This window comes from Zalophus californianus, chromosome 15 (genome assembly GCF_009762305.2).
Source record: "Zalophus californianus isolate mZalCal1 chromosome 15, mZalCal1.pri.v2, whole genome shotgun sequence".
Classification (NCBI taxonomy): domain Eukaryota; kingdom Metazoa; phylum Chordata; class Mammalia; order Carnivora; family Otariidae; genus Zalophus; species Zalophus californianus.
Genome location: NC_045609.1, coordinates 51085520 through 51106371, shown reverse-complemented (window position 1 = coordinate 51106371; position 20852 = coordinate 51085520). Strand labels below are relative to the sequence as shown.

Below are 20852 nucleotides of genomic sequence, written 5' to 3'. Positions count from 1 at the left end.
TATTTAAGTTATACAAACACATGTTTTTCAATAGTAGGCCAAAGGGAAAATTAAAAATAGAAGAGATTCCTTAGAATTAAACATCTGGGGAAAAAAAAAAAGACAAAGACAAAGCATCCTATGGATTAAATCTACAATGTGAGACACTGCACATTGCAATTCATTAGGGAATCATGAAGTCAAATTTAGGGTCATAACCAGCATTTTATAAAAATGAAGTAGAATACAGAAAAATATCAAAGTGTATTCCTTATACTAAGGGTAAGTATAATTAATGAAACTTCTGAGTTCTAAGTATGTATACATACATATACACATATGAGTACTAGATCATGATGTTATTAATATATGTATGTACTTCCTACTTTGAGTAGTGGCTTTAAAAAGTTGGAAAAACACCACAGTGGAAGAACAGATACATTTCCATAGCTTCACAGGTGCTACAAAGCAGCAGAATAATGTGAATACCAACCCACACAGCTTTTCCCACCTCCCAAAACCCCATCAATGACACTCAAGCAAAACAATATCAACACTGACCCCTTTACACTCAGGTTTAATTAACATACCAAAAAGTACCTCCAAAGCACAAACTTCTCTATGTTGATGTTATTAATATAAAAATTTTCAATCTCCAGTTTGCTGTAATAAAGCTTAGAAAGAAACTTCAGAGCAAGAAGATACAAAGCACTCATTACTATACCTTTTATAAAAGAATAGCCCTTTACATCTTGCGAAAGGCGTAGCATCTTTCTCTTTTGGAACTTAGATAATACAGGAGCAAACAAGTCATAAATACATTCATTGTAAATCTCAAAGAAAGAAACCCACACAGAAAATTTTATATTATTATCCATATTCAAGCTAGCTTGTTCACAATCTTTCATGGATTCTTCAAACTCTGGGATATTCAAAGAGTTGATTAAACTTCCTACAAAAAATAAAAAAGGATAATCACAAAATTAAGAAATTGGCTAAAAATGAGACAAGACAGATCAAGACCTCTGGACTTGAAAAACTAAGTATCCTTAATCTTTAAACTAACAATGTTAAACACTTTTTGGACCAAAGCAGATGTAAAAAAAAAAATCTGTATTAACCAAAGCTTGGCTTCTTTTTATCTTTCTTTTCTTTCTGAAATAATGCCGATGAATCAAATTGAAGTTACATGTAAAGGACAAAGAAAAAATAATATCTCTCTTGAATTCTACATGAAAGTTACAAGTGAAAGGGATTCTCTGTGATATTAAACCCAAATAAAACTTTACAGTGACTGATATTTCTTGTTAGTATGTACCATTTTCCAAGAATTACTGTCATTAAAAAAAATTAAATTAGGAGTGATTCAAAAATTAAAAGCTATTCAAATGTATTTCATATAATCAACATTTGAAAAGTGAGAAAGGAAAGGAAACCTTACCATAAAGAGTATCGTAACTATCATTCTGCATCACAACCTAAAAAGGAACAATTTTGTTTAAGTTAAAAACTATTTTTAGTTAAGGTTAAATAACCCGTACATTGATTATCTATCCGAATAACTCACCAACCAAACCACAACCTTTCATCTACTTAATTCAATGACCTCCATTAATTCTTTCCCCTAGTTAAATAATACAGTCTCATAATAAGAAATCTGGGAAACCACAGAAGAATATTAAAAAGAATATCATCACATATAATCCCTGCCACTCACAGGTAATTACTAGTAATATTCAATATATTCCTTTCTATTCTATTCCCCACATTTATTACATTGAGAGCTTTTACTTTTACTCACTATAATTAAAAAAAAATTTTTTTTAAGATTTTATTTATTTATTTGACAGAGAGAGACACAGCAAGAGAGGGAACACAAGCAGGGGGAGTGGGAGAGGGAGAAGCAGGCTTCCCGCAGAGCAGGGAGCCCAATGCGTGGATCCATCCCAGGACCCTGGGATCATGACCTGAGCCGAAGGCAGACGCTTAATGACTAAGCCACTCAGGCACCCCTTAAAAATTATTTTTAAACAAATAATGGTGGCTGTGTAACTGAATAGATGTGAAATTAATTAATTATTCCCCTATTACTAAACATTTAGATTATTTACAGTTTTTTCGGTAAAAATAATACTAAGATAAATATCTTCATTTATAATTTTTTTCTTCTGCATTCTAATTAGTTCCTTAGGATATATCCCTAAATGTGAATTAGTGGATGAAAAGATATGAAATATTTTAAGTTCTCACTCACAGTATTGCCAAACTGTTTTCTAAAAACACATTTTACAACCAATGTATGAAAGCGTGATTTCATTTTTTAAATATTTTAATAACTTCACAGGCAATATGATGTTTTAACTGGATAACTTGTAAGGGAAACTTTTTTCATTATTAATGACTTCAATTTCCTCTAAGAATTTTCTGTGCAACTACCTACCAACTTCCATAATTTTTATTTATACTCACTATTTTACTTTCAGAGATCACAATCATGGACCTTGAATTTTGAACTCCACTGAACAAAAATATTTTATTACCTTGAAACCCTGATTTCTAAATGTCTTAAAAAAAACCCCATCAATATTTTGCAACTATCTATAAAAACTGTTAATAGTTTTGACAATCTTTAATAGGATAAAAGTCTGAAAACATAAAATCCACAAGAAACAGGAAGAATAGACAAATACACATTTACAAAAAACTTTGTGAAAAATAAAGGAAAGAAAGAAAAGAGGCCAATATAACTTAACAGATAAATGTTCTAAGAAATTTTCACTTCTTCTTTCTCACATTCCCTTGTTTAGATTTTGTGTGTACAAATTACTTTTACAATTAAAAAAAATTTTTTTAATCATTACATATAGTACTGTTTCTACAACAACCAAAAAAATTTCAGAACCACTTACATTTGTACTGTTTAAACATTTCTATTTGTACAATATATAGCAAAAAGAGAGGTCTTCAAACAAGTTTATACTTTTCTCAAAAAGAAAAGACAACCATCATCACCACCACCGCAAAATATTCTAGTACAGGCTGAAACAAAGTAAAGAGCTTATAAAAGATCATGATGTATATATTTTTCACATACTAGACTACTTCCATACCTCTTTAATTTGCCGAAGCAATGCACTTTTGCTAGCAACCTCTTCTTTCTCTTGGTGTGGTGATAACCGTAAATATTCTCTCGATCTATGTGGTTTAAGGTTCATCTTTGTATACAGTCTTTCCTGAAGACTATCAAATAATACATTCAAAGTTCGCGGCAGAATACCAATATTTTCTTCTGTGCCTGTGAGAAGAATTTTTGTTTTATACTCTCTTAAAGTATTAGGAAAGTGGAAAACATTCTTGGATTACCAAGGCTTCTTTTATAACAGCTAAGACAAAAGCGAGAGAAGTTGAAAGATTACTCAGTTTTCTATCACTTTGCTCTTCATTGTATAATGGACATTTTTCAACTATTATACTGAGGCAAAACCTGAAATTTTACATTCAGATCAGCCATAACATTTGCAATCACCCATAACCACAAAGTATAAAAGTAAACAAAATTCTTCCCTGGTTATCCATGCTTAATTCACTATGTCACATAAATCCTTTTTCTGAATTTTTATCATCTAATTCTCTATCAATTTCACAGTTGATAAAGCAATTTCACAAATGAATTAAATCAATCTGAATCAAAAGCCATTGGCAATACACATTCAATATGCTATTACTATTAAAAATGGAGCAAATGTACTGGATAATGGAAACATAACTACATGCAAGTATTATGAGGATGAGTGAATATTAGTGTTCTTTTCCTTTCCAGTAAAAATAGTAAGTTTACCTTGAAATGTATATGTTTTGCCTGAATTGGTTAGCCCATAAGTAAAAATCAGCCGACTTTGTCCTTTCAAGAGGTCTTTTACTGGCTGCATAATGCAACCCTGGAAGAATTCCTTCTGTGTAGTTTCTGGGCCAAAAACCTAATAAGCGTTTTTAAAAACAAGTCTTTTTAGAAAATTCAAGTAAATTTTTACAATCAATTCTACCCCCATAACTCATGTTTTAAAAATTCATTTTTTTAAGCTTATTTATTTATTTAAGTAATCTCTCCAGCTAACATGGAGCTCAAACTCATGATCCTGAGATCAAGAGTTGTGTGCTCCCCAGACTGAGCCAGCCAGGCACCCCTCATGTTTCAAAAACTTAAAAGATTTCTTTTACAAGATTCATATACTTAGGATAGGTGCAATATCCCCAACTCTCACAAATACACATGATAGTTTAACTACTATCAGAAAGTTTTCAAGATAGAAATCTGACCTAGTCAATTAAGTTTTCATCTAAATTTTGAAAAGAACATTTCTTAAAACAAAAAAGGTTAAAAAACTATACAGTAATTTATTCACTTCCAATTATATATTTACAAACCTGAAATTTGAGTCCTACTCTTGAGAAAAAAATACCAGTGCCTAACACCTAAGTTCCATAAGCACATGATATATATAGTTTATTATATACAATTATGTAGCTATTTAGCCTAAGTCAAATCTTTTCTACTTAAAAGAAAAATCTTCAGTTTCACATAAGCACTTACCTTGGAAAAACTGAATTTCTGTGCCATCTGCCCAGAGCTTTTCTCACTTAACCTACCAAGGATGCTTTGAGGATCTTTCAGCAGAATAGTCTGTGAGTCCAGCATATACACACAGCCCTAGAACACATAAATAAATATAAAGAATCCCACAATAAATATAAAGAATCCCACAATAAATAAATAAAAACAATGGTATTTTGTCGATTTAATGAAAGTAAAATCCAATTAAAGCCACCACAAACCTCAGACTCATGTTCTTTTTCTGACTGTGTAAATGGTCTTATTCGAAGACAAACCTGGAGATAATCTTTGGATTCCAAGCTATTTGCCTTAAAAAAGAAGAACAAAATAACTATTTAAAAAATGCAAAATACGGCTTTTCAGAAAACACCTTTCTTTAAGTGGCTATTACATAACAAACTGAGACTATACAGAACCTCTAAGCAAACAGTGATTCTTCTGTTTGTAACAGAAAAGAGAGAAGCAAATCTACTTACAAAAAAACACCACAAAAGACTCAGTTTCCCCTACCTTCTATATTTATACTTAAAGTTTACAATATACCTCTTTTCCATAAAATCCTAACCTTTATAACTAAATACAAATAACAGGGCTCTAAGTCACTAAAACATAGTACTCTAGAATAAATTACATGCAACCAGAATAGTCTATTAACCCAAATGTTCAATTCCATCTAAAATTTTTTTGCTGGGGCGCCTGGGTGGCTCAGTGGTTAAAGTGTCTGCCTTCGGCTCAGGTCATGATCTCAGGGTCCTGGGATCGAGCCCCGCATTGGGCTCCCTGCTCTGCGGGAAGCCTGCTTCTCCCTCTCCGACTCCCCCTGCTTGTGTTCCTTCTCTCGCTTTGTCTCTCTCTGTCAAAATAAATAAATAAAATCTTTAAAAAAAAAAATTTTTTTTTTGTTATACAGCATTCTCTTTATTCCTTCCTTGGGGGAAGAAATGAGTTTAGTTCATTTCTTAAAATAATTCTAAAGAAATGTATTTTTGGGGCGCCTGGGTGGCTCAGCTGGTTAAGTGACTGCCTTTGGCTCAGGTCATGATCCCAGGGTCCTGGGATCGAGCCCCGCATCGCGCTCCCTGCTCGGCAGGAAGCCTGCTTCTCCCTTTCCCACTCCCCCTGCTTGTGTTCCCTCTTTCGCTGTCTCTCTCTCTCTCTGTCAAATAAATAAATAAAATCTTTAAGAAAAAAATGTTTTGTTTTTTAAGTAAAAAGGGAACAATTGCTTAAATACAACTTACTAAAGAAAAACAACAAAAATTTACACCCAGAAACTAGAAAATCTGAACAGTCCTGTATCTATTAAAGAAATTCAACTTACATTCAAATAAAATAATCCCACAAAAAAACTCCAGGCTCTGGTAATTCATTAGTCAATTCTCTCAAACACTTTAGGATATAATCACACAAATCACAGAGAGGCCTTTTAGTAAGTAATCTCTACAGCTAACATGGAGCTCAAACTCATGATCCTGAGATCATGAGTTGAAAAGCGTTTATGTAAGAGAACGCTTTTCAACTAATTTTGAGTATGACATAACCCTGACACCACATCTGACAAAGATATCCCCAGAAGAAATTACAAAACAATATCCCTAATTAAGATAGGTGCAAAAACTCCCTAACAAAGTATTAGCCAATATATAAAATAGGATAATACATCCTGACCAAAAATGTTTAATCTCAGGAATGCAAGGTCAATTTAGCATTCATTAATCAATTTGGGTAAATAACCACACTGAAAGAATAAAGAAATGTTCATCTCTAGGGGCACCTGGGTGGTTCAGTCAGTTAAGCAACTGCCTTCAGCTCAGGTCAATCCCAGAGTTCTGGGATCGAGCCCTCAGTGGGCAGTCTGCTTGTCCCTCTCCCTCTGCCTCACACTTGCTCATGCTTTCTCTCTCTCTCTAATAAATAAATAAAATCTTTAAAAAAAAAAAGAAATGTTTATCTCTAATAGATGTAGGGGGAAAAAAGCATTTGAATGATGACATGAAATTGACACAAGTATTCAACATCCATTCATAATAATTCTCAGCAAAGTGGAATAGACAGGAACTTCCTTCACCTGAAAAAGGACATTTACAAAAACCTACAGCAACATCATACTTAATGGTGAAAGACTGAATCTAAGATGAGTAGCAAGATAAGTAACAATACAAGGATTTCTGCTATCACCATTTTTATCTAACTCTGTACAAGAGGTTCTAGTAAATGTAATCAGGCAAAAGAAAGACAAAAAAGAAAGAAAAGAAAAAGAAAAAGAATGAAAAGAAAGGAAAAAAGGAAGGAAGGAAGGAAGGAAGGAAGGAAGGAAGGGAGGAAGGGAGGGAGGGAGGGAGGGCATCCAGATTGGGAAGAAATAAAATTGTCTTCATTCATAGACAACATTAACATCTACATACAAAAATCAAACAGAATCTACAAAAACGTTACTAGAACTATTAAATGAGTTTAGCAGTGTAACAGGATACAAGATCAATATGTAAAAATCAATTATTCTTTTATATACTGGGAAGCCCTGGAAACTACAAAACAATATTCCAAGAAATTAAAGGAGACCAAAAGAAATTGAGATACACCTTGCTCATTGTTCAGTAAACTCAATAATGTTAAGATGTCAATTCTTCCAAAACTGATCTACAGATTCAATGCAACTGCAATCAAAATCCCAAGAGGCTTTTGTTGTGGCAATTGACAAGCTCATTTAAAAATTCAGAGTTCAGTGATGACCTCTACCTCTGAAACTAATAATACATTATATGTTAATTGAATTTAAATTTTTAAAAAATCAAAATAAATAAAATCTTAAAAAAAAATAAAAATAAAAGTTAAATAAATAAATAAAACATGGAAAAAATATTGAGATCCATGCAACCCACAATATATACAGGAAAAACTTTAAGGATAAAAGCTACATTTTTAAGCTCAGTATGTTGTTCTCTTTTTCCTAAAATGCAGAATGTCCAGTCCATTTATGGACACCAGACAATCATAGAAGTATATTTCTCACTAGTCTGTTTTGTCCATACCAGCTTCTAAATTGCCAAAATAATTCTGTTGAGAGATTTTCAATGAAAGGGAAGAGAAGGAAGTGTGTTTTAATTTCAGGAAAATTAAACAAATATAAAACTTGCTTCGGTATATCTTGCAAACCTATTTATCACATATAAAGTATGTATTTTTTAAAGGTTCAAAAAAATTTTTTTAATAAAAATTCACAGAGAGGGGCACCTGGGTGGCTCAGTTGGTTAAGCGTCCAACTCTTGATCTCAGCTCAGGTTTTGATCTCAGGGTCCTGAGTTCAAGCCCCACATTGTGCTCCATGCTGGGCATGGAGCCTACTTAAAAAAAAAAAAAAAAAAAAAAAATTCACATAGAAATGCGAAGTACCTAGAATAGTCAAAACAACTATGAAAAAGAAATTTGGTGGGCTAACATAACATTACCTGATTTCAACACTACAGCGATCAAAATAGTGGGGTACTGGCAGAAAGACAGACAAATCAATGAAATAGAATATTCAGAAATAACCCCCCCATAGCATATCTGATTTATGATAAAGGTGGAAAGAAAATGCAGTACAGAAAGCACAGCTTTTTCAACAAATCAGGCTAGAACAATTGGATACCTATATGTAAAAAAATAAGAATTTGGATACACACCTCATATTGTATATAGAAATTAATTCAAAATGGATATCTTAAATGTAAAACTAAAACTATAAAACTTCTAAAAGAAGAAAATCTTTGTGGACGTGAGTTAGGCAAAGATTTCTTAAATATGACACCAAAGGGACAATCCATAATAGAAAAAATTGATAAAATTAAAAACTTCTGTTCTTCAAAAAACACTATTAAGGGATAACAGGCAAGCCATAGACCGGGAAAAAATATTTACAAAGTATGTATCTGACAAAGAGATACATCTGAAAAGTATAAACACTTAAAATTAAATAATAATATATAAACAAACAACCCAATTTTTTTAAATGGGCAAAGACTTAAATTGACATTTCACCAAAAATACAATGACAAATAATCACATGAAAACATATTCAACATCTTTAGTTATTAAGTTAAATGCAAATACCAATGTGATACCAATACACCTATTAGAATGGCTAAAAATAAAGACTGCCCAGAAAAGCCAAGATAAAACTGAAGGAGAAGAACAGAGTTGGAGGACTGACACTATACAACTTCAAGACATACTATAACGTTACAGTAATCAAGACAGTGTGGAATTGGAAAAAGAACAGAATCCATCAATGGAACAGAACATAGAGCTCAGAAATAGATGCACATGAATATAGTCTACTCACCTGTGACAAAGAAGCAAAGGCAATACAATGGAGCAAAGACAAGTCTTTTCAACAAATGGTGCTGCAACAACTGAACATCCACATGCAAAAACATCAATCTAGAAAAATTAATCTTATACCCTTCACAAAAATGAATTCAAAATAGATACAACCCTAAATGTAAAAACACAAATGTAAAATACTAAAGTCCTAGAAAATCCAGATGACCTTGGGTTTGGCAATGACTTTTTAGATTCAACACCAAAGGCATTCTTAGCTCGTGAGCAATACAAAAAAAGGCCATTGCTTACAGACCCTTGTGTTAAGTGAAAGAAGGCAGACATAAAAGTTCCACATATATACCAAGAGACACTTATCCCTTCCTCCCTTCTTTACTTTATTTTTTTTAAGATTTATTTATTTATTTGAGAGAGAGAGAGAGAGAGAGTGCAAGCGGGGAGAGGGGCAGAAGGAGAGAGAGAGAATCCCAAGTGGACTCCCCACTAAGTGCAGAGCCCCGACATGAGGCTTGATCCCATGACCCTGAGATCATGACCTGAGCTGAAATCAAGAGTCAGATGCTCAACCAACTGAGACACGCAGGCACCTCTCTTTCTCGATTTATGATTAAACAAGCTCAAGTAAAAAACCCTGGCATATGATGGATATTAAATAAGTATTGTTTATTTCTATTTATGTTCCCTTTCCCCTTCCATCATTCTTTATAAAATGGGTTAGTCCATCTCTCTAAGGCATCAAAATTAACAATCAAAAATGTAACAAATAGAATATAAATGGATTGAAAAGTAAATGTGTAAGAAATAAAGTCTAGAGGCACGTGGGTGTCTCAGTCGGTGAAGCAGCCGACTCATGATTTCGGCTCAGGTCATGATCTCAGGGTCCTGGAATCAAGCCTGTATCAGGCTGCAGGCTCAGCCAGGGAGTTTGCTTGTAGACTCCCTCTCCCTGCTGGAGCTCTCTCTCTCTCCCTCTTTCTCTTAAATAATAAATAAATAAATCTTAAAAAAAAAAAAGGAATAAAGTCTACAAAGACACACAACAGGGGTGGTAGGTAGGGTGGTAGAAGGAAGGACTTTTACTTTTTAAACACTACTGAGTTATTTTAATTTAACTAAGGCCTGCAATCCCTAGGGGCATAGTGGAATATTTTACATTTTTGAGGGAATCACAGCAGTACATGACATATGTTGGAACACCATGAACTATTAGCTCAAAGTAGTTCACAGTTTCAATGTTAGATCATACTATTTCTTTTGTTGTCATATCTTGGTGAAGTTGGATTTTTCAGTGGTTGCTGTGATTAAAAAAAAAAAAAAAAAAAGTACTACCCCAAAACAAAGAGGAATAGGAAATAAGGTTGGCGATACCAAATCTGATTCCAAAGCTTGAAGTGCCCAAAAGGTATTATCTTTACAGTAAATAACTGTGGTAATTCTTTTTTTTTTAATTTTATTATGGTATGTTAGTCACTATACAATATATCATTAGTTTTTGATGTGGTGATCCACGATCCATTGTTTTCGTATAACACCCAGTGCTCCATGCAGTACATGCCCTCCTTAATACCTATCACCAGGCTAACCAAGACCCCTCCCCCCTCCCCTCTAAAACCCTGTTTGTTTCTCAAAGTCCACAGTCTCTCATGGGTGGTAATTCTTAAAGAAAGTAATTTTTTCATTTTTACATTAATTATTTTCAAATGGCTCTTGCTTAAGGTATAGATAGTTATATATTAAGTAGTTTGGACCTACCACTTAGAAGAACTGTTACGTATTTAGGGTGCCATGAAAAAATTACTGAGATAGAAGGTTGCCTCAAACCCACCAAGTCTAGAAAGCTCTGGTCATACCTGTCAGCAAGTGTGTGCATGCCACACACACTTCCACTCAAAATCATGATAATCAACATAATACTTTTCTTGTACTTACCTCACTGCTTGAAGCAACTAAGGAAAATTCACGAGAGAGATTAAGCTTAACACCATCAAAATTTATTTCCGAAGGCCTTGCAACTGGGTCAGCACTAAAAACATAAGATGGTCTAGGTACTCCATCCTGATTTAAATCAGATTCCATTCTGCAAGAATAACAGTAACTTTAGATAATTTTAATAAATTAGCATATAAGCCACCCACAGTTCAAGAATTCTGAGTCCTGTCCACTACTAACCCCCATATAACTAGTTTTCCAGAGAAGGAAAACATTAGACTGCCTCATCTATAACATGATGAACCATGGAAAAGACAATGATCAAATTATTTACAGATTCTGAATCAAATAATATTGGACACAGCCTACCACTACTATTCATATGACCCAACCTATAGGTAGATTCATCCAGAGATTCATGAGTAAAGGTAGCCCATTACATAAGACAGTATAAAATATTCAATCTCTGCCTGAAATCCTCTCAGAAATCAAATAAGAGTAAATTATAATCTTGTTATTTTAGTTATTTAATGTCTTCTGAGAATGTTACCTACAAACTCTGTAATGTTTTAGCATTTAGGAGTAAAACTCAGTTATCTGGACAATTTAACTCTTTCCACTGAATTCTTCCAAATAATGCAAGTGAAAAGTAAAGTACTGTATGTTAACACATTCAAAACAGAACTTGACATGTTATAAGTCTTAAAAATTAAGGTGAATGTGGAATAATGCATCAAAATGTTACAACTAAATTAAACCTTAACTAAAAAAATTTTAACATTCTAATAGTTATTGACAATCTACGAGGTGCATAATACCAGGGAGAAAGAGAGCTCCCTACTGTTCTTTGACAATATTATGAAATATCCAAACGGTGACTCCCAAACTAGGGTTCATGGCTCAGGAAGGTATCCTTATGTGTTATATATAAAAAAGCTAAAGATGGCCCTTGTATATTGGCCCTATGTTGTTTACTTCTTAACAGAAGGCCAGAAATGTTAATTCAAAAACCCATTAGGTGCCAGACTCAAATTTTTACACATCAATTTGCTTTTAATATAGCCCAAATAACCTTTTTTTTTTTAAGTCATTTAGAGCCTAACTAGTTTGCACATCCCAGGAAACTATACCCAACTTCTGCTAATCACAAACAAATTCAGGGCTATAAAGACCCAAACCACTAATGCCTTCTGGAGTTCTCTGACCCTGGGACTCCCCGCTGTGCTGCTGAGCAAAATCACTTAAGACCATAAGCCCCAACTCTAACTCTTCCTCTCCTTCCCCTCCCAATTCCCGAATTCCCTTGCCTTTTTCCCCTTCTAGGTAGTGGTCCTTCATTCTAGTTTCTGGAAGGTCTCACGCTGTGGGGGACTTCCGTTGCATGCAATCCTGTCAAAGTGCTACCCCAATAAAGCTCCTTGTGTGATGCTGCCACACTGTGGTCAGATCTTTTTCCTTGATCAGCCCTGAAACCCACAAACTCAATACAACAGGGTTGTTTTTGTTTTTCCTAAATCTCAAAAAGACAAAGGAAATTACTTACTGTCAGCAAAGCCCAGCAAACTACAGGATCAACCAACCATACGCTTAAACAAGTTTAGTACCTTGGTTGCTTTTGTCTTTATTGTATTAATCAGTGACATAATAAAAATGGAGTAATTACTTAAATGCAGTTTGATAGACTATTTCAAACATGCAATCTATGGGTGAAAATTAAGAAAAGGGGTATTCGATAGAGTAAAAATAACCACTAATCTGGAACATAGGTGAAAAGTTTGCAAAAACATTAAAGCACTGGCTTGACATTACATAACTCAGATTTTATGGAAATGCCCACAAAATTGGAAGATAAATTTCACTCTTTGCCGTCAATTAATTTTTGGTTTAAAAAAAAGATAGGGGTGCCTGAGTGGCTCAGTTCATTAAGCATCTGCCTTCAGCTCGGGTCACAATCCAGGGTGCTGGGATGGAGCCCCACAGGTGGCTCCCTGCTCAGCAGGAACCCTGCTTCTCCCTCTCCCTCTGCCACTCCCCTTGCTTGTGTTCTCTCGCTCTCTCTCAAATAAATAAATAAAATCTTTAAAAAAAAAGAAAAGATAAATCCTTTATTACTGAATTAAAAATAATTATACCTCTTTTAAAAAGGTTATAGTATTTGTACTTGTTCATATGTAGAGTTTCAATAAACTAAGTGCCTCTTAACATTTATAAAATTGGTTAGATGTACTGTCACATCCTGTACTTTTGGTTAACTTCTACTTATGCGTGAGAAGTTAACTTCTCCCTAACAAGATTATAAATCTCTTGACAGCGAGAACTTTTCCTTATACTACTCTGTATCCCCTGAAACAAATTAAGAGATGTGTAAGTGATAAAAAAAAAAACCTCCCTAATTACTTAAATAATAAAATCCTCTAAACCAAAGAAATATAAATATCGGTACTAGTCTTTTAGTGATATTATCTTTAGCAACAGCAGGGTTCAAGACTTCCTTTCTCATTTCAGAAGGCTGTTCCCATGACTGAGAAACTGCCTCTTTTACCGTCTCTCCACTGAGATTCCATGGTTGAACACGGGTGAAAGACAACAAATCTGCTACTGAATGAGGTTTCTGAATGTCACCCACAAAATACAGTCTCAAAAGAAGTCTATCATCTATTTGATGAGTCCTTTATGTGATTTTGCAACTTGAAGTCTTGGGTCTTGGACATCTAATAAAATACATATACTGCTACCGCTGCTTCTGGGTAAACATGCCACCTGGTTTTAATAACAAATCAACCTGAATCTGGTCACTTTAAGCAACGATTGCTTAAGGCACGAACTTGTGTCAACTAATCCTTCAGCAAAGAATATCAGAGTGTGTGTAAGGCAGGAATCACTGAAGCAGGAAGTGGAAGGAGCTGGAGGGAAACATTCTAAACAGGGGGGTGAGAGCAGTCATTAAGTTCGCCACACACACCCCTTTCCGCTAGGTATTGCAAAGCCCAAGACTGCAAGCCCCAGGCACCGGCAGCAGCCTGGAAAAAAACACACAGACGGCCACGATAGGGCTCCCTGCAAAAAGAGGTCATATACCTGCCAAGCAAACTGCTCACCTCGGGGATTCAGAAAACTAGGCTTGACGATGGAGATCTGCGCCTCAACAACAGCAGCAGCAAACCAATAATAAAAACATTAATGACTGCAAACACTTGGTGCCTAATATATACTGGCACTGTTTCTAACAACTTTACATATTATTTTATCTTCACAAGAGCCGGAAAAAGCGAGTACTGTTATTAACAGGTGACCCAGAGAGATTAAATGTTGCGTTGCCTCACTCAGCTAATATGCAGTGGAGACAAGATTAAGCTCCAACCCAAGTAGTATGGCTCAACCCTACGATGCGCATGCGCTGCCCATGGTCCCCAGGAGCACCCATCGCTCTACCACCCAGTTCCTGAGAGTAACCTCAGGGGCATCGCGTTCCCCGTGGGAAGGTACTCATACTACCAGCGCCGTTTCCCAGACTCAGGCCTCGTATGTGCGCAGTCACCCACCTCTTCCCTGGAACCTCACCTGGGTGCACCTCTTCACCTGCAAAAGTTGTCTGGCCTGCCCAACCTGTGCGCAGTTCCGCGAGGTTTTCGTTTTCAAATTCAAACAATGGCGGCTAAGTCAGCGCACGGAACGCTGGGAGTGGGCGGAGCTTCCGGAACGACGCCCGGGAGCGCAGAGGCTCCACCAGCTCCCGGAAGAAGCTTTCAAATCTGGGGCGGTTCTCGGAACGCCGGCAATCACGGGGCAGAGGGGCTGGTGAGCGGCCGGCGAGAGGAGGGTTGGGAGTCCGCGCGGAGTCAGGTATGCAGCGCGGGCTGGGGCGCTGCCTGGTGGCTGCGGCCGGTAGCACCTCTGTTGGCACGGACGCCTATCTCGGATACCATCCTGGAGACGAGCGAAGGCCTGGAGGTGAGGCCGCTGCCATCGCACTTAGCCCCGTGACTCCCCCCAGGGACGGGCGGAGGAATGGCGAGCTAGCCTCTGCTCCGGCGTGCCCCTGCAGGCGGCAGCGACTTCGCCCCCCGAGAGTCGCTTAGATTTAGGGCTGCCCGCACCCGGAGGGCCACTTCTTTCGCTGCCTGACCCGAGATGTCATCCCCAGCGGTCCTCATGGACGGACGAAATAAGTTTCTCCCAGAATAGACTTTTATAGGCATTTTCTTTCTTCTTTTTTTTTCTTTTTTGCCATTCTGAAAATATTAAAGCACCTACCCCTGCCAGGCGTTGTGCTGTGACAGTCTAAATTCCATGCGTAGGCAAGGTCTTTGCTCAAAACCTAAGTGCCAGCACAAGCCTTATCTGCTTCTTTTAAAGTGATCCTCTTCTTTCGAGTGTGGTGCATTTATTACTTAGGCCGTCTCTCCCTCCTGTGCTTGATTTTAAAGAAAAATAACTGCTAAGGTTAACTGAAATTTTACCTTGTGCCAATCATGGTATTAAGCATTTAAAATAGATCGTCTTACTAATCCTGAGAACAGCCCTTTGAGGTAGGTACTATTATTATCCCCATTTTATAGATTCCGAGGAAACTGAGTTCATATGACTAAGTGATTTGCTAAAAAGCTTATGGCTATTAAGGAAGCAGCTGGAATCAAATTCAGCAGGATAATTTCATAGACCCACCCTCTTACATGTGGTCTTATTTTTTACTATTTTACTTGGCTAGGAACAGTTTTAGAAAACCTACTTTGATGAGCTCAGGGTCTTCCTTACCTTATCATTCTCTATATGTCCTTCAGTTTACCCCTTCTCTGGCTGACTCCCCACTGTCTCATTCAGTTCACTTTCCCCACAAAATCATCATTTGAAGTAAGCCAGTTTGGAGTAGAGGAGAGGATGCAGGGCCAGGAGTTAAAATGAACAGAGAAAGTCAATGTAAAGGGGAAGACAAGAGGAAAGATAAAAACTATGTTTTCCTGTCCAGGCTGAAACTCAAGTCTTTAGTGGGCTCTGTGTCAAAGTCTCCATTGCTCCTTCAAGCATGTCTACCCCTAAATCTGTGTTTCTTGTCATACCTCATAATGCCTTTATTGCTTTTATTTTAAGATGTCATTTATTTAGTTAGTTATTTGAAAGGGAGAGATAGAGAGAGCACAAGCAGGGGGGAGGGCAGAGGGAGAGAGAGAAGCAGACTCCCTGATGAGCAGGGAGCCCAACCCTGACCCTGAGATCATGACCAGAGCTGAAGGCTGATGCTTATGCAACTAAGCCACCCAGGCACCCCTGCCTTTATTTCTTTTACTAGCTATTACTGATTCCCACCTCTTGAACCCTCCAGTTGCTATGTTTATTCATTATTTGACAAATACTTATTGAAAACCTGCTATGTGTCAAACACTAGGCTGGAATTTAGGGAAACAGTGGAGATGAGTAAGCAAAATAGACAGTAACCCTCAAGGAGCTTACATTCTAATGGGAGAGACAAGTTAAAAAAATACGTATAATTGAGAAATTACAACTGTACTGAGTGGTTTGAAGGAAAATATTCTAAGAGTTGTAAGACTATGTCACAGGGAATCTGAGCAAATAATGTTTGATCTGGATCTCCAGGGCTCATTAGGCAATTGACCAGGTTTTAAAAGGAGTAAGCATTCCAGGCATAGGACAAATAATACCAGACACAGAGGAAGCAAAAAATAAAAAATAAAAATCCAATGGATTCTCTTATTTTTATCTCGCTCCCAGAAGCAGCCACACAGTTAAATGCTTGAGCCTTGCCGTACTCATTTGGCTTCTGGGTCAGTAAAAAGTCACTTTGTCCTTGTTTACTCCTGATCGTACTAACCACCTGTCTTAATCTCCTTTTCTATCTCTTCTACCTAAGCTCTAAATTATGGGCATCCTCAGAGCTTGGTCCTGAGCCCACCTTTTTCTCTCCTCTATAGTCTTCCTCTTGGCAACCTCATCAACTCCCATGGATTTAAGTATACTTACTGGTGACTTCCAGATTCCGTGTCCTCTCCAGACCTCTCCTCTGAATGCCAACCAGATGCAAATATCTGAGTACCCACTTAACATCTCTACTTGGATGTATGACAGATATCAGTAACTTAATATATTCAATATGGGATGTTGACTTTTCACTTCAAACCCCAAATTCTCGGGCACCTGGGTGGCTCAGTCGGTTAAGCGGCTGCCTTCGGCTCAGGTCATGATCCCAGAGTCCTGGGATCAAGCCCCACATCGGGCTACTTCCTCAGCGGGGAGCCTGCTTCTCCCTCTCCCTCTGCTTGCCACTCCACTTGCTTGTGCTCTCCCTCTCTCTCTCTCTCTATCAAATAAATAAAATCTTTAAAAAAAAAAAGATTTTCAAACCCCAAATTCTCTCCTCCCTAATCTCCATCTCAGTGAATGACACCACCATGTCTCTGCCGAGTTTACTCAAGACAAATAAAAGAATCATCCTTGGATCCTCCTTTTCCCTCAGCAGCCTCACTCAGTTCATAAACAAATGTATATCTATTGTGCTTTTGTGGTATAAGTAAAATAAACACCTGTTTCCCTTTTCATTGCCCAGACCACCATAGCCTCCCAACTTGTCCCCCTGCTTATTAAGATCCTGCTCTCCTCCCCAACATTCTTTGGAGTAACCAAACTAATCTCAAAATGTAAATGATAAAGTCACTCCGTGGCTTAAAGCCCTTCAGTGATTTCAGAAGAAAGTCATATTTATATTTTTAAGGGAAGAAAACAGATGCAAAAGAACTTACAAAATACACTAACTTTTGTGTAAGAAAAAAAGAAATGAAAGTATATATATATATATGTATATACCACACAGATACACATACGTTTGACCTGCTTTTTAAGAGATAAGTTCAAAAACTGTAAATCAGAAAATTAGCTAAAAATGGTTACCTATGGGGATGGAAATGTTTTGCAAGGACTAATGATGGCAGTGTGGCTTCTCTGAATAACGTTTTTTTTTTAAATATAGTTTTGCATTTTCAAAACATTAAATCTAAAGCCATAGAAATAATAGCAAGTCCTAAAATTTAATACAAAGAAAGAAATGAACATACTTGAATATCAAATTGCCAGCATAACCATACAGAGAAAAAGTTCAGTCAATTAATTGAGCACAGTATACTCCATGAACTGGAGTTAGGAGTTGTGGGATAGAGTGTAAGAGCAAAACAGTGCAAAGAAATCAGCAACTTCACCTAGTAGGTTTGATGTTGAAAGGGGTATTGGTGTAGCAATTTTGAAACTACTCTGCATGCGTTATAGGAAAAAGCAAATGAATAAATATATTCATGTTGCTTAGAACCGAAGTTCTCAACTATGGGAGAAGAAAGATAACAAATACGGAATGATAGAGGCTAAGGAAGAATCCCATAGTGTTGGATTTGAATTGGTGGTAGTAAATAAAGTTATGATTTTTTTTATCTCAGTTGGTCCATTGACAGGGCCTAGGGGCATAGAAACCCTGACACCCCAGTGAGAATAAGCACACCTAGCAACAAGCCACCCACATTGTTTCTAAACACCATTCATCACTAAAAGGAATCAGTCCTCCTTGGAGAGAAGGCTGATTCACATCTGGAGCAAGGAAATTGCAAAATGAGCCTGGAACGTTTTTGTCAGAAAGCAAAGAAGTCTTAGAGATTAATAGGGTCATTTCAAAGATATTGGACCCAGATTAACAGAGCTTCTGTTGACCACACTTGGAACAATTTGAGCATTGAAAAGAATAATAATGATGGTGAGAGACCAAAACAGATTTCGTTTTTTTTAAGTTCTCTCCATGAAAGAAAGAGGGAGAGATGAAATAAAAACAAAAAGTTCTATACATAAGAATGCTAGTTAATGAATACAAATAAAACAATAAATAGAAAATCCCCATTTTGGGGCGCCTGGGTGGCTCAGTCGTTAAGAGTCTGCCTTGGGCTCAGGTCGTGATCCCAGTGTCCTGGGATCGAGTCCCGCAGCCCTGCATCAGGCTCCCTACTCTGTGGGAAGCCTGCTTCTCCCTCTCCCACTCCCCCTGCTTGTGTTCGCTCTCTCACTGTGTCTCTCTCTCTCAAATAAATAAATAAAATCTTAAAAAAAAAAAAAGAAAATCCCCATTTTGCAATTCCCAATGTAAAAACTGATATGGGTAGGGATGCCTGGGTGACTCAGGTGGTTAAGCATCTGCCTTCAGCTCAAGTCATGGTCCCAGGGTCCTGGGAGCAAGTCCTGCATCGGGCTCCCTGCTTGCTTCTCCCTCTGCCTGCTGCTCTCCCTACTTGTGCTCTCTCTTTCTCTCTCTCCCTCTGACAAATATATAAAATCTTTTTAAAAAATTGATATGGGTAAACCTTATCAATACATGCCAAAACAGTGGATGAAAGATGCTAAAATCATTGGCTGAAAGGTTGTTGGGGACCAGGGCATTAACACTATCTTAAAGAGTATCCTAGAGATTAATTCATGATTATCAACATAGAGATTTATTTATTAGACATACCTTAACCAGATGAGGAAACTTAGCATCACCAATAATGGAGCAATTTATCACTTGATGGTATCTGTGCCAGAAACGTTTAACCTAAATCTAATTATGAGGAAACAAAACAAAACAAAAAGAATGTAGAACACTTTACAAGACAACAGGCCGAGGTTCTTCAAAAATGTAAGGGAAAAAGAAAAACAAGGTGGAGGATTGCATTAGTCAGGAGAAAAACATTACAAATGAAATTCATAAATCTTGTTTGGTTCGTAGTTGTTTTTTTTTAAGAAGTAACTACAGAAAAACATTTTGTGGACAGTTGGAGAAATTTAAATATGGACTATATATTAGATGATACTGAATCAATATTAAATTTTTTGGTGTGTGATAATTTGTGACTATGTAGAAGATTGTTCTGGGAAGATACTTGCTTCACTATTCAGCCACTTACCTTCAAAAGCTTTGGAAAAAAATGAAACAAAAACAAAACAAGTGAGAGGGAACAAAAAAATAGGTCAGGGAAAATGGGACCAAAAAAGCAAAGTGGCAAAAAGTTAAAAACTGCTGGATCTAGGTGAAAGGTATAGCAATGTACATTGTGCCACACTTCTACTAATTTTTAAAAATAACTTGGAGATTTTCTAAAGTAAAAAGAAAAGGAGGGGCGCCTGGGTGGCTCAGTTGCTTAAGTGTCTGCCTTCGGCTCAAGTCATGATCCTGGAGTCCCGGGATCGAGTCCCGCATCGGGCTCCCTGCTCAGCGGGGAGTCTGCTTCTCCCTCTGACCCTCTTCCCTCTCATGCTCTCTATCTCTCATTCTCTCTCTCTCGAATAAATAAATAAAATCTTTAAAAAAAAATACTCTCAAAAAAAAAAGGAAAGGAAAACATTTTCTAATTCTTTACCATGGCCCACCAGGCCCTGCAGGATCACTCACTGGCCACCCTCACTTCCCTTGTCGCTTTGTGCAATGAGGTAGTCTGCCCTGGATACTTTAACCACACCAGATTCTTTATCGCATATATGGACCTTTCCATAGGTTGTTCCCTCCTCTCTATTCATCGTGTGGCTCACTGCTCTTCCTCCTTTAGATCTCTCTATAATAGTACCTTCTAAGAGAAGACTTCCACGCCACCTTGCCTCAATGGACCCTTTTTTTTATTTGCAAGATCAATTCCACTTTCATACTTATTACAATCAGCAGTTATTATATTCATCTGGTTTTTGTTGTCTTTATTATTCCCCCCCTTCCTGAAATACAAGTTGAGGACAAGAACTTACGTTCATGAGGACACTGATGTGTCCTCAATGACTGTATAAATCCATGGTCGCGGGGGCGGAGAAAGATGGCGGAGGAGTAGGAGACCTGGATTTTGTCTGGTCTCAGGAATTCAGCTGAAAAGGGATCAAACCATTCTGAACACCTACGAACTCAACAGAGGATCGAAGAAAAGAATAGCAACTCTCTGAACAGAAAAGCGACCACTTACTGGAAGGTAGGACGTGCGGAGAAGTGAATCCGAGGCGATATTTG

At 37.0% G+C, this 20852-nt stretch overlaps 1 protein-coding gene across 7 annotated transcripts in view; it reads right to left on the bottom strand.

Annotated features, from left to right (window-relative positions):
• Positions 1–14509, bottom strand: part of KIF20B (kinesin family member 20B) — an 85658-nt gene extending 71149 nt beyond the window's left edge. For 6 of the 7 annotated variants that reach the window (XM_027597175.2, XM_027597177.2, XM_027597179.2 and 3 more), the window contains exons 1-8: positions 14405–14509; positions 10844–10991; positions 4813–4899; positions 4571–4687; positions 3818–3956; positions 3090–3274; positions 1421–1457; positions 704–931 (exon numbers count right to left, since the gene is read on the bottom strand). In XM_027597175.2, coding sequence (XP_027452976.1) covers positions 704–931; positions 1421–1457; positions 3090–3274; positions 3818–3956; positions 4571–4687; positions 4813–4899; positions 10844–10990 — 940 coding nt within the window. In that variant the 5' untranslated portion in view covers position 10991; positions 14405–14509. The remainder of the gene's footprint in view (positions 1–703; positions 932–1420; positions 1458–3089; positions 3275–3817; positions 3957–4570; positions 4688–4812; positions 4900–10843; positions 10992–14404) is intronic. The other variant, XM_027597176.2, reaches the window with a different exon arrangement.
• Positions 14510–20852: the final 6343 nt, after the last annotated feature.